The 13,563-nt window shown below is 42.3% G+C and overlaps 2 protein-coding genes across 2 annotated transcripts in view; both read right to left on the bottom strand.

Annotated features, from left to right (window-relative positions):
- Positions 1-2,363: 2,363 nt before the first annotated feature.
- LOC119745125 (insulin-like growth factor 1 receptor) lies at positions 2,364-4,168 on the bottom strand. The gene is made up of 3 exons (XM_038221349.1): positions 4,161-4,168; positions 3,671-3,805; positions 2,364-2,703 (listed from the first exon to the last, which is right to left on the bottom strand). Exons 1-3 carry the CDS (start codon positions 4,166-4,168, stop codon positions 2,364-2,366), a joined length of 483 nt encoding a protein of 160 aa, XP_038077277.1.
- Positions 4,169-4,962: 794 nt separating this feature from the next.
- The window catches only part of LOC119744665 (insulin-like peptide receptor), a 29,628-nt gene continuing 21,027 nt past the window's right edge, over positions 4,963-13,563 (bottom strand). Inside the window, exons 10-17 of the mRNA XM_038220728.1 lie at positions 11,883-12,181; positions 11,120-11,376; positions 9,629-9,806; positions 7,924-8,035; positions 7,584-7,657; positions 6,783-6,990; positions 5,861-6,005; positions 4,963-5,256 (exon numbers count right to left, since the gene is read on the bottom strand). Of these exons, the coding sequence (XP_038076656.1) occupies positions 4,963-5,256; positions 5,861-6,005; positions 6,783-6,990; positions 7,584-7,657; positions 7,924-8,035; positions 9,629-9,806; positions 11,120-11,376; positions 11,883-12,181 (1,567 nt within the window). The remainder of the gene's footprint in view (positions 5,257-5,860; positions 6,006-6,782; positions 6,991-7,583; positions 7,658-7,923; positions 8,036-9,628; positions 9,807-11,119; positions 11,377-11,882; positions 12,182-13,563) is intronic.

Below are 13,563 nucleotides of genomic sequence, written 5' to 3'. Positions count from 1 at the left end.
TTACTTTTTGTCACTTTGGCACAAACATAAAATATAACACACATTAAACATTTCCACTATCTTTTTAAAGCACTATGGTAAACTATTATATAGATATTGTGTTGATATATCTAACTTCAGTATTTTTTATGTACAAATATTTCTACACGGGAAAATCTGCCTCACACAACCACCACTCAATGCACAGTCTCACAGTAAAATTCTCAAGTACAATACGAACGTCAAAAGTCACACAATAAGAACGTGTTCTGACAAAACACACATTGTGAAGCCAACATGTACAAAAATATGAGTTTGGAATTTCAAATAAAAAAGAACGTTCAAAGAAATCTTGTGACATAATCATGTAGTACTTACATCGATCAAGTTGTGTAAATTTTAATCAAATTGTGATCATGGATTAGTAGTGCAGTGATACTCCTCAGGTGATATCCCTGCAATATTTGAGGCAGTACCTCTGAGAAGCTGTCGTTGAGGTGCTGTCTCTAAGGTACTACCTCTTGAGGTAATGCCTCTGACTTCTGAGGTGCACCTTTGACCTCTGAGGCTCCCTCTTACATCTCAGGAACTACCCCTGAGGTGCTGTAATTGAGGTGCCATCTCATAGGCACTACCTATGACCTTCAAAGCACTACCCCTGACCTCTGAGGTAATACCTTTGAAATCTGAGGTGCTACCTTTGACCTCTGAGGCACTACCTCTGAGGTAATGTCACTGAGGTTCTTTTTTTCCTAAGAGCTATCTCTGAGGCACACCTGTAACCTGTGTGGCATTATCTTTGAGGTACTCTCTCCAAATTGGTGTTACCTCTGATGTACTACATTGTAACTCTGACCTCGAGGCGCTACCTCGTCTGTGCTATGCATGAGGTCTTATGTCTGACTTATCTCTTACGTGTGCTGCCTCTGAGCTTCTTCTTCCCATGTGCAATCATTTTTCCCAGATGGTATCATTTTTGCCGAGGTATTTCTCTCTGAGGTACGGTATACTCTCTGAGGTGCTATGACTGAGGTGATATCAAGAGGTGCTATCCCACGAGGTGCTATCCCACGAGGTGCTATTTACACGTAATTAAAATCTTTTTCGACTAGGAACCACGGCGCTAATTTTTAAATTTGTAATAATAATACCTTTGACTAGGTATGAAATCAAATTGAATTATGGTGTTTGGAGCGGTCTTTATGACAGTTCCCCATTTATGATAATGGACAGTATGTAATGACTGTGGGAAAAAAAGCACATCTTTTGAGAGTTCTAGTCATTTTTTTCAGCTTCTGAAATTGATGAATGTTTGCAAAAAGGGATTTCATGTGATGCTAGCATCTACTGAGGTAGCACGTCTAGTTTTCATAATGATATCAAAATGTTTATATTTGGCACTCCATACGTGCCTGATAAATTGAATTTTTTATTTGTAAGGGAATAGTGAAAAATAATTTGGAAATCGTTGATAGAATGTAGGTTTTATCGACATGCCAGCAAACACAAGCACAAGAAGTACACATGCACACATACACACACACCACGTCGTACAAAATAAACTCTTTCTTCTATAATATATCACGTTTTGCTTTATAAAAACATCATATTTGTTGGGACCAGTATGGCCAAGTTGTCAATTCATGCTAGTTGAAGTCATTATTATAATTATTTTATTCAATTTTTTTTTGCAATTTTTTTTTTTTTTTTTACAAAAGAGGTACGTGTAATTCATTCATTGTTGGTTTTCACGTCAAGAAATGCAATGTTAGAATTGCTACTAGATGAAAGTACGGATGTCTTTTGTGTATTTTCATACGACATGTTGACCAATTTTCAATAAGCACCACCAAATTGCTTTTCTGTTCCACAAATCCGGGTCATCCAATCGATCTTCAATTGACCAACAAAATCACAATGACCACGTGCCAATTGCGCACCACTCAATATCAATTCCTGAATAATTCGCTTTCGCATTCATGACTAATTCATATCGCAATCATGAATAATTTACATATTTGATTAAAAAAAGTCATCATATCGATTCCGATATTACTGAATTTTTCACAATTTAGCACATTTTTTTTTTAAACAACAAAGTTCCGTGAATTTTAACATGTACAACAATTCTCTTGAAGTGACTGACTACTAACAGCAAAAAAAAAATAATAAGGTTATTTAAGTCTTGCACAGTTTTTCTTTGTTTTCCCAACAGGTCTCCGACAAATATGCACAGGTAAAGACATTTTATAATACATACACAATATACATACATGCGTTCCCCTGTTGCGGACACCTCACTCAAATATGCATCGACTCGAGATTACGCGCCAGACTTCGGTTCTTCATGAAGAATGTGTCGTCGCACACATCGCAAGATCCTCTTAGCACTGGGTGACCTTGCCTATGGAGCTGTCGCTCGAGCCGTTATGGACAGCCCGGCCGTTGGCCGGCACCAGTCCGTTTTTTGGGGTCCGTTTGCGCTCCTTAGGAGCCATATTCTCGTAGGCGTCTTTCTCGCTGCCGTTCAAGATGGAGACCCGTTCCAGCTCGTCGTCGTTCAGCTTGTCGTGGGTGGCTTGCTGCCGCTCATCGCTGTGGTAGAAGGAATTCTGGGCGAAGCGGGGTAAGATGGCGCCCGTGTTCTCAAAATGTTGAATGATGTCCAGGAACGTTGGGCGAAGCTTCTCGTTGTACTGCCAGCACATGATCATGATCTCATCCCTAAAGTAGGGGGGAAAAACAAAAAACATCCGAAGTCAAATATCAACTATTTGGATATCACGCTTTGCCTGGAACGTCCATTTATACAGTTTTATGGAAACCACAACGGGACTATGACAATCAGCATTTCGTGATATAACAGAATTATGTAAATTTATGCAGATTTCTCAAAAATGCAAAATAACTACAGGGTGCTATTACTGTCAAGACCAACCATACTGATTGGTCAGAATGAAGATTTATTGGGTGGGTTAAAAAAAACACACAAAAAAACAGGTTTCTTTATAAGCGCAACAGTTAATTTCTCTTTCTCAGAAAGACTTTGTGCCACTGCAAATTTTCACAGGCCTACACAGTATGTGAAAAAAAAAATCGGAAAATAGGCCGATCAAAAATCCTTGTGCGAAATCTAGGCCATGCCGCACTTACACATGTACTAATGTACAATAAACTTTGTGCCCAATTTCCTGTTTTATTTTACATCTTAACGAAATTTTACGATGTGAAACACGTTCGGTGTTTCCATAACATTGAAAAGCCTGAAGTAATGGACTCATTAACAAAGAAATTCATTTCTTCTTTGAGAAAGTCAAGGAAAAAGTCCAAGACCATGCACCAATCAACCAAACAACTCCACTCACATACGCGGGGAAAAAAAAAATCAGCATTATCGTCTTTTTCTTTCAAAAACCGTCTGTGAAATTGATCTTTTATGCTCTTTTTGCCATCTTACGCCATCCACAAATTGCCCTGGCAACACAGATGTCATGGTGCCATATTCATCCAATTCACTGAAATTTAATTTAAAAAAAAACAGACTTTGCGGGGGAAAGATCATAACAAAAATTCTGACTTTTGGAAATATATTTTAAAAAGTCGGAAAATGTTCTTCTCTGCAAATGTTTGTCCTTTGAAAACCCATGGAATATGACCCAGCCTTGCTGTCGACCAATGCCGTTATACTCACAACGTATCGGGGCAACCCTCTGGCTTGCTTAAGACGTTGCCATTCTTGACGTATTCGCCAGCTTCTTCGTTCGACATTCCTTGGTACGGCAACTCACTCAGTGTTGCTATCTCCCACATCAGAATGCCAAAGGACCTGAAGGGAAAAATAAAGACTCCCCACATTAAACCAAAAATCTTTAAAACCCCTCACAAACCCTCACGAGTCCTCACAAGTCCTCAAGAGTCCTCACAAATCCTCACAAACCCTAACAAGTCCTCAAGAGTCCTAACAAGTCCTCAAGAGTCCTCACAAATTCTCACAAATCCTAACAAGTCCTCAAGAGTCCTAAAGAATCCTCACAAATCCTCAAGAGTCCTCACAAGCCCTTGAGAGTCCTCACAAGTCCTCAAGACTCCAAGTCCTCACAAGTCCTCAAGAGTCCTTGTGAGTCCTCACAAGTCCTTGCAAGTCCTCACAAGTCCATCACAAGTCCTCATGTGTCCTTTACAAATACATCACGAGTCCCCACAAGTCCTCACAAGTCTTCATGAGTCCTCACAAGTCCAATACAAGTCCTCACAAGCCCTCATAACTCAACCACATGTGAATCACAAGTTCTCCAGTCAAGTCAAAAGCTATTCAAATAAACTGTGTCAAAGACAATCATTTGACTGTGTTAAAGACAACACTTTGTTATTGTTCATCCCCCAAAACAGGCATGCAACTGGGAAGTTACAAAATAACAGGAAATTCCAAGCTTTACAAGACTTCATACAGTGTTTTTCAACTTCTGATCCGAGGAAAAGCTAGGAGGGGTGATTGATAAGTTCGTGTCCTAAGGTGTAAGGAGATGAGTTATACAGTTTTGACTGATATTGTGTGCATTTCAACTTGTTGAATGATTACAGGAAAGTTTGAAGTTATTATCTTTTCCTCCTTTTTAGTTACAGATAATTAAACCTCGACAGTCTTCGGTTCCTGAGATCCTGAATTAAACCTGCTGCAGGAGAAGCTGACAACGGGGGGTCCTCTTCATCTTCGGGAAGAGGTAGTAGTCAAAGGGTGCCAAATCAGGAGAAAAGGGCAGTCCACCAGTCCGAATCAACGTGGCTGGATGGCAGCCATGGACACTCTGGACTTGTGGACTGAAGCATTGCTCTGGTGGAAGAGCACCCCCTTGTCGGCTTCCCCGCCGCAATTTTTGCTTCAGGCAAAAAGGCGAGTCTTTTGGTCAAAGTAAAACATCTGAATTGACAAATCAAATTTGTTGAATAGCATGCAGAGAGCAACTTTAAGTCACTATGTTTATCTTACCAGACATCGGAGCTTGCCTGGAACACCCCGTCTCTGATGGACTCCGGAGCCATCCAGCGTATGGGCAGCATACCCCCCTTCTCTTTCCGATAGTAGTCCGACTGATAGATGTCCCTGGCCAGGCCAAAGTCGGCCACTTTGCAGGTGTTCTCTTCCGACACCAGGCAGTTACGGGCCGAGAGATCGCGGTGGACGTACTTATGGGCGGTCAGGTAGGCCATACCGTCCGCGACCTCCGCTCCCATGTTCAGGATGTCTGTCAGGCTGGGCGGGTACTTTCTGTTTTGAAGCTGTGGAGTGAAAAGTTTGTATGGTGATCGCAGAAAATCCCCGCAGTTTTAAGGAGCACTTTTTAATTAACGGAGTTCTGAAGATGCACATAATAGAAAAGAATTACATGAAGTTTTTTTCCATTTGAAACATAATTTATTAAGAGGAAAAAAACCAAGTTTATTTTGTGACGAGAACAGATAGTCCATCTTTAAATACATGGCATTCACTTGCTTATATCGTCGTGCCCGTGCAACAAGGTCATATCTCCAAAAATGGGCCGTATGTGAAACAACAGTTTCAGAATGTCCAAAGGTCGTATCTTACTTAAAATAACCCAGGTGTACACACAAAGTCAATGGACGTCGAGATACGACCTTGTCGCACGGAGCCTATTCTCGCAAGATACGACTTTCTGGCAGAATGGAATTAGGACCTTGTTGCACTGACGCGACGATATTAAATCTGCATGAATAAAAGTTGTTTGCATTCATAATCTCTCTTGGAGGACAACTGCATTATTAAAGAAGTGCATCAGAATTGTAAAATCATAGATGTCAGACATAGCAGGGGCAGGGAAAAAAAGCGGAACCCAAATGTACAGAGTGATCCATGTACACTTACTGGTACGTCGGTTTGGTTCTCCGGCCGGCGTGCCCTTAGCCAGTTCTTGAGGTCCCCTTGTGCCATGTACTCCATGATGACATACGTAGGCTGGCCCTTGGACACGACGCCGAGTAGCCGGACCACGTGGTGTGCATTGATGGCCCTGGGCAAGTTGTAATGGTGGTTTTGTAAGAAATCATATCCTTAACTGGCTGGGATAAGTTTCGGACAGGTTTCTCTGTACAAGGGCCATTCTTAGCTGCAGGATTCTGAACAACTTTACCTGGAAGGGGATCTACCCGATGTTCCCCACAACCGATGTTCCCTGAAATCCTTAGGATTAGGGTAAGGGCTAGGGTTATAGGGGAACATCGGTATTGGGGAACATTGGTATTGGGGAACATAGGTATGCACCCCCTGGAAGCATGAAGATTCTGGGGAAGTTGTTCATAATCTTGCAAATAATCCTGGCTAAAATGGGGAGTCAAGTTTGGGCAGTGGTTCTTTCCTTGCCTTCCACCGCTGTGACCCGGGTTCGATTCCTGCCCTGGTCCACATGTGGATTGGGTTTTCAGTCCCTACCTGATGTAAACAACCAGGTCTTTTGGTCTTATTTCGGGAACGGTAAGAATTAGGTTACCGGGAGTTTCCTTAGTTCAACCACTTTTGAAATAGGATAAGTAAATAATCCAAAACACACACATTTTGGGGATTTCAGGCCGTAATGCCCCTTTGATTTTCTTTCTTACTTTGAGGAGGGGTCTCACATAGGGGAGTTTGAATCAGTGTCCTAGACCTAAAAGATTTTGCCTTGTTTTCTACAAACTTGGATTTAAAACCACGTCTTATCAGGCTGGTGCCTATTTGCGTCTCACTCCTTTATGATACCGTACCTACAGGAACAAGACAAAGATGGCAACCGAATGTTTAACAGACTTACTTCATGACGGAAGCCTCGTTCAGGAACTCTATCCGGTCCCGGATGGAGGCGTTGGCTTGGACAGACTTGACGGCGACCGTTGTTACGTCCTCATCGGGGCTAATCTTCTTGGCACGGCCTTCGTACACCATGCCAAAGCTTCCCTTGCCCAGCTCACAGATGATGTCGAGTTGATTCCGTGGAAATTCCCACTCGTCTGCGACGTACACTGCAAGCAAGAAGACAAGCAGGTCAGTAGGTGCCTGTGCTACCGATATTTACTTCCTATAGGCATTCAGGAAAATGCTCGGCAGTTTTGGCAGGAAATTTGAGGTACCAGTATAGGATGGCGTGGCATTACGTCATCAGCCAAGCCTATGAAAACATCTTTGCTATGTGTTACCATTCAGTGTTCCAGACTCAAGAACCATTCAGTTTATCAAAATATGTCTGGGAGCTAGATACGGCTATTTCGGAAGTTCCTGGACGTCCACGTCAACCAATACAGAAAAAGTATACACACACGTACAGCACAAATATCTTGTCTACAACGTAAACAGACCTGTACGTACCGGTACAGGACTAACATTCCTGGAGATTATGGACATCTGAGTGCCTATTCCCCCAGTGCATGCAGCGCCAACAGCAGAAGATAATAATTTTTGAGCATTCCGATAAAAATAAAAGGTTGCTATACATAAGTCCAAAACTTTACAAAAACTTCAAGTCCAGACTTGACTTTATAAGCCCTGTGTTCCAAAGCCAGATTTTTGCTGGTCGCAGAGGGCCAGCCAAGTGTCCTAGTTGTACACCAGTACTTACTGTCGCTGGTGCTCATATATTCAGGGTTGACCGAGGCGTACAGCACACCATCCGGCATTTGGTTCTTCTTGTATCTGTGTGGAAAAAGTCGACCAGAAAAATATCGAGAATTGGAAATATCGAGAGAAATGGTTGATACGAATGATACCTATTCATTTTCAATTATTGACTAAAGTTATCACTATTTAGTGATTATTTCACGGTTGAACAAAGAAATTGACTGGAGCGGGGTTTGAACCTGCAAGCTCTGGACCGCCGTTCCGGTGCTCTACCAACTGAGCTATCCAGCCCTAGGTTGGCAGTTCCCAATTTTCTCTTTGAATGAAAGTATCAAGCTTACCTCCACCTAACCAGGATCCAGATGACTGCGACAAGAATCAGGACAAAAGCCACGCAGATGCCTATAGTGATCCCCATGGCCCCTAGGCCTGAGTCTGGGGCCGAAGTCGGTTCTGAAATGAGAGGCGGCATGAAGAAGTTTATCTTACTGCGTCATCGAAAACAGCTGAAAACGTACGGTATGTGACTGGGGTGGTTCCATTTACGAGAACAATGCAAACGTTTACTTTTGGCTACGTTTGTGCAAGTTAGGGCTGTGCATCGAAGCCAGGTACCCAGTTAATGTCAGGAACCGGTTCCAAATTATGGAATCGAGTACCAATAACTAACTTTGCAAATTACTTAGTAACTTCTCAGTCAATAAAAAAGAAATGTTTCGAATCTCAGTGGAAAATTTCAAAATGAAAAACAGGACACACGAAAAACCAAAACCAATTTCACGTTTTATGGAGCTTGCGAAAGTTGCAGTTTTCACCACATAGCTAAAGAGCTCACTGTATACACCCTATCTAGCTGTATTGCTGCACGGATATGTGGTAGTTTTATCATGCTGACCTTTATGAACAGTCTGAACAGCAACTTCCCAAATTTGAATTTTTGGCTGAGGTTTCTTTAACGGGTACCCGGGTACCCGTATTTTTTACAATAGGGTACCCGGTTCCTGTACTGCCCGTAAATGCACACCCCTAGCTAGTACAAGTGGGACCGACCATTTGCCACCAACGTTGACAAATGTTAGCAACCAAGGTGAACGGTCTTCCTGAGTCGTTCCCTACGTTTTCCAAACTAGCCATCGAACACAATGAACATGATGATTTTGACGGGGCCGAAACCTTGACTTTTCAACATTCAAAAAGTTTGCACACATTTTTTAGTGGAAACAATTCACCTCCAGTCACAATGAGTTCATATATCACTTGCAACATTTTACTTCCGTCATGGAAATTTTTTTTGAGGATTTTAAAAGCTGCTTTTCAAACAGTGACACTTGTTGGGTTGGCATGCAGGGCGCCGCCATTTTGACAGCTGGTTTTTAATGACATTATCGTTCCATTTTGGGGTTGGCACATTCGCACGGCCTAGCTTAAAAGTAGACACAAATCTGAAGAAACAAATCTTTGGAAGCAACAAAAGTGCTCAAAATCTAAAGACGGCAGCTTAACAATAAATATGATGAACTTTTAGCTCAATGAATGCCATATATCCCCCAAAAAACCCAAAATTCTAGGATCTCCATTTCAATTCAAAAGTTACCGAGTAATGTTTTGAAAGGCTCAAAATCAGCGACCGGGACATGTTCTCATTTAGCTGATAGCAGCTATGCGATGTCAAGCACTGAACTGACGAATTACAGCAACCAGGAGCGTTTGTGGGTCGTGTCAACGCTTGTGCGCACCCATTCATGGCTTCACCGCATTAAAAACAAATTACTAACGGAAATTCCTAAAAATGCATCTTAAATAATGAAAGGTTTGCGGAAACACCATGTGCGAATAATTTCTCAACTGAGAGAATGGTTCTGAAAAGAACCAGAGGTATCTTTAGACATCTTTAGATGCATCTTTGGAAATGACCTTCTTTTATTGTTTTTGCATGACCTTCTTTTTTTATATTTGCACAGCTGCAAATGATGGAAAAGTCTAATAACTATAACTATAATACAGCTACAGCGTTTAGATGTAAACTGTAAAAGCATGGGAACCAACCATGGACAGGTTCCGGCACAGTGAACATATAGGGCTCGGTCCACGGTCCCTCTCCGGCCAATGATATGACCCGAATCTTAGCCGAGTAGTTGCCAGGGTCTAAGCCTACAAACTCGTATCCGTGCTGCTGGTGGAATCTGGCCTCTGATAGGCAGATCATCTTGCCTTCCGGCTTGCCCTGGGAATGAGAAAGCACATCAATCATTAGCTAAACACAACCACCTGTGAAAGGGTGCACTAACCTAACTTTCTAGTAAATGGAAAGCCAAGGAATTGGTATCATGGACAAACATCACGAAATAAAGAAAGAATAGCATTAATTGATATTCGGAAATACCCGAGACAGTTTACCCATTGCTATTGGTCGAGAGCCCGTCACGTGGGTGGTTTTAAATGGTTGATAAAACACCCACTGGTTTTACATGTAAACACTTTTTTCCAGTGTTACATGAATTTGGACTCCTAGGAAATGTAGTCCCTTTTACCCTTTTATTGGTTGAACGTTCACGATCTTCACTTAAGCGTGCGCACTACTACCAATGCGTCAGTCCTAAATTTCATAGAGTCCAAAATTCACACAACACTCGCACCGCCGCGTTCTGTGTCAAATCGCGCAGTTTTGCCGCACGCACCAACCTCCACATCGGTACCATACCGGTACCATAGCTAGGGGGTGTTTCACTAAACATGAAGTAAAATAGTTGCACAAAATCGTTGGAAATGTATCATTTTTGACTTGTTTTGACTTTTTGACAGAAAGGTATTTATGCATGGTAATAACTATGTGCTTGGCCGGTATTAAACAAGTACGTTTAAAACCGGCTAGGGGCCTGGTCGATGATAACATCCCTCCCCAAACCGCATCCAGGCCATTTAAAAGCGGCTTATGGCCTGGATGCGGTTTGGGGAGGGACGTTATCATCGACCAGGCCCCTAGCCGGTTTTAAACGTACTTGTTTAATACCGGCCAAGCACATAGTTATTTCCATGCATAAATACCTTTCTGTCCAAAACCAGCAACCGGCCACGCACATACATGTATTGGTTCCCTTAGGAACACAAATTATTCCAATCGGAAATTTGTGGAGACAAAAATAATGTACACTTTGTGAAATTTATTCAAAGACGTTCCCCCTGCCCGCACAGGACAAAAAAAACTTGTTCGCTTACCTCGGTTGCTGGTTTTTGACAGAAAGGTATTTATGCATGGAAATAACTATGTGCTTGGCCGGTATTAAACAAGTACGTTTAAAACCGGCTAGGGGCCTGGTCGATGATAAGGTCCCTCCCCAAACCGCATCCAGGCCATAAGCCGCTTTTAAATGTACTTGTTTAAAACCGGCCACGCACATACATGTATTGGTTCCCTTTAATAGGAACACAAATTATTCCATTTGGAAATTTGTCGAGACAAAAATAATGTATACTTTGTGAAATTTATTCAAAGACGTTCCCCCTGTCCGCACAGGACAAAAAAACTTGTTCGCATACCTCGGTTGCTGGTGTTGCTTCTTGCCCGATGGGATTCTCACCGTTACCCTCGCCGTTGGTCTCACCATTAGCCTCTCTCTCCTCTGGCCGAGGTTCCCCTCCCTCCTGGGTGCCCATCTTGTAGTAGACGATCTCGTGGAGGATGATGATGCCGTTGGGGGACGGGGGTTCCTCCCAGCTCAGCTTGACCCGCCGGTCCTGGGGGTCCTTAGAGGTGATGTTGGCCATCACAGTGGGCGGGATGGCATCCGCATCAGCTGCAGGAAATTCAAACAAGATGGATTTTTGTCTCTCTCAAGTGCAGGCGTCACAGTGCCCCTCTTAATCATGGTGTCGGTGTCAGTATCAATATGGTATCATTGTATCAGTATTGTTTTGGTTTGCGGTAGCACCATGTACGTGGTACCATGTTTATAAATCTCTTTTGTGAGTATGTGTGGTTCTGAAAAGAACCAGAGGGACTCAACGTTTCGAACAGCATGCTCGGTTCTTTTCAGAACCACACATACTCACAAAAGAGATTTATTCACATGGTGCTACCGCAAACTTATCTTGTCTTAGTATCTTTCCACCATGAAAACCTTCAAATCTCACCATGTGGTAATAACTACTGTCGCTCGGTAAATTAGTGCGAGTAGGCCGCTGGTCTAATTGTTGTGCCATTAGAGGGCACACTGTGCACCGTCCACTATCGATCACTAGTGTCTACAACACTGGTTGTAGAATTCGGGAGGGGCAAAACAAAATTATAAAATTTACTCACGCTTGGGTAGCGTCCGTCCAAACGTGGCCATTTTGAGGCCGCACTTTTCACGGTTGCAAGCCAGCACCTCTACCACATACTCCGTGAAGTGGTCCAAGTCCATCAGGGCAACGGTCGTGTTGGCCACAAACTGCTCCTTGAAGAGCAACTGGGTAGGGGCCGGGGAGGTCCCCATGGGGGCAAAGAGGTTAGGGGTGGTGCTGTTGAACCGTACGCTAGCGGGCAAGACCGTTGCAGCAGGAGGGGTACCCGCGAGGGCGTCATCCGGGGCTTCACGGCGGCGTCTCTTAGCGTCAGGCCTATGGGAAGGTGTGGCAGAAGGAGGGGGAGGGGCACAGAAAATCCAGGAAAAATGGATTTGGGAGAAATAATGAAGAATGAAGCGAGTTAACAAAAGCAATGCTTTGAGAGAAAAATGGATTAATATGACAATGGAGGCCATATTTTACATCCAACATGGTAATATAAACAACAACTTGGTTTACACTAGCCTAGCACGCAAGTAGGTCAACCTTGCACCAAAAATGTCTCTATTAATATCCATCAATAAAGGAAAAACTTACTCCGTTTTATTGCAAACTGATTCTTCCCAATACTCACTGAAGTTCAACCTACACTTGTTCCTACCGGTACATGTACTTCTTCCTACACACTATGTACAGCTAGAAATTAAACAAACACCCTGCTACAACAGTCAACTCACAGCGTGCCGTAGTGCAGTACTATATTGTCAACACCACAAGAAAAAAGACTAGCGGTGCAAGATATTTTTTTCACATTCCGTAAACAGAAAAACGAAATCAAGACACAAAACAGACCACGATACAGCAATCACAGAGACGATACAGATAATATGGGTTAAAGACCTTTTCTCAAGGCCCAAGCAAGTTTTGAAACTCTTGCGTGCTCAAAAGAATAAAATAATAAAACGAGACCCATTATTTCGGGGTTGGGCTCGTCAAAAATGAGGGAGGTAGAATCCATGCCCCCTTTCAGCTCCAAACTGTGCAATTACAAATTTCTGACATTTTTGCATGCTATGAACCAATGCTAAGTACATGTACATCTGTGAAGATTTATTTATAAACATTAAAGAAAAAAAAGTTTAAAAAAAAATAATGTTCAGTTCAGTTGTTCACGTTTCACATCACAATCTTTGACCCCAAAACTAGTTTCGTTATCAAAAAATTAAAAAAGAGTCTGAATTTTGAAGAAAAAAATTGCATCACGGGTAATAGGTAAAAAGTTTGGGATTTAAAAATGACTGGCAATCACATCATATGAAAATGTACAGAATTCCACTCCCTCCAGGATATATAGTTTTTTTAGGTTTATCCCCAGAAAGACAATTATTATGAAAGAAAATTACAAGCACTTATATTACACACGGCACACACAGACTAAGGTCACTGGAGATACAGGACAAGCAAACTGACAAACGTTCACAGGACTGTTTCACTGAGTCTGTTGACACTCACTTTCAAAACATTCGCCCTCCAACATCAAGGAGACCGACAATTATTTAAACAATTAAAACTGGGGACGGAATCCCATGGACGGGATAAAACTTTGTCGAAATTCTACCAGATATACTAAGTTTTCAGATTCACAATTGAGTCTAGTTTTAGTCCAATACACATTTTGCACATCTCGCAAATGAGGCCAAGTAAAAAAAAAACAA

The sequence above is a fragment of the Patiria miniata genome, unplaced genomic scaffold (assembly GCF_015706575.1).
Source record: "Patiria miniata isolate m_02_andy unplaced genomic scaffold, ASM1570657v1 HiC_scaffold_7, whole genome shotgun sequence".
Taxonomy (NCBI): Eukaryota; Metazoa; Echinodermata; class Asteroidea; order Valvatida; family Asterinidae; genus Patiria; species Patiria miniata.
Note: the sequence above shows the minus strand (reverse complement) of the source record. Positions and strands in the feature narration are given on the sequence as shown.

Excerpts from the sequence above, each read along its gene's own strand:
- LOC119745125 (XM_038221349.1), bottom strand. Across the intron at positions 2,704-3,670 it reads GAGGGTTGCCCCGATACGTT|GGATGAGATCATGATCATGT; the intron begins GTGAGTATAACG and ends CCCCTACTTTAG.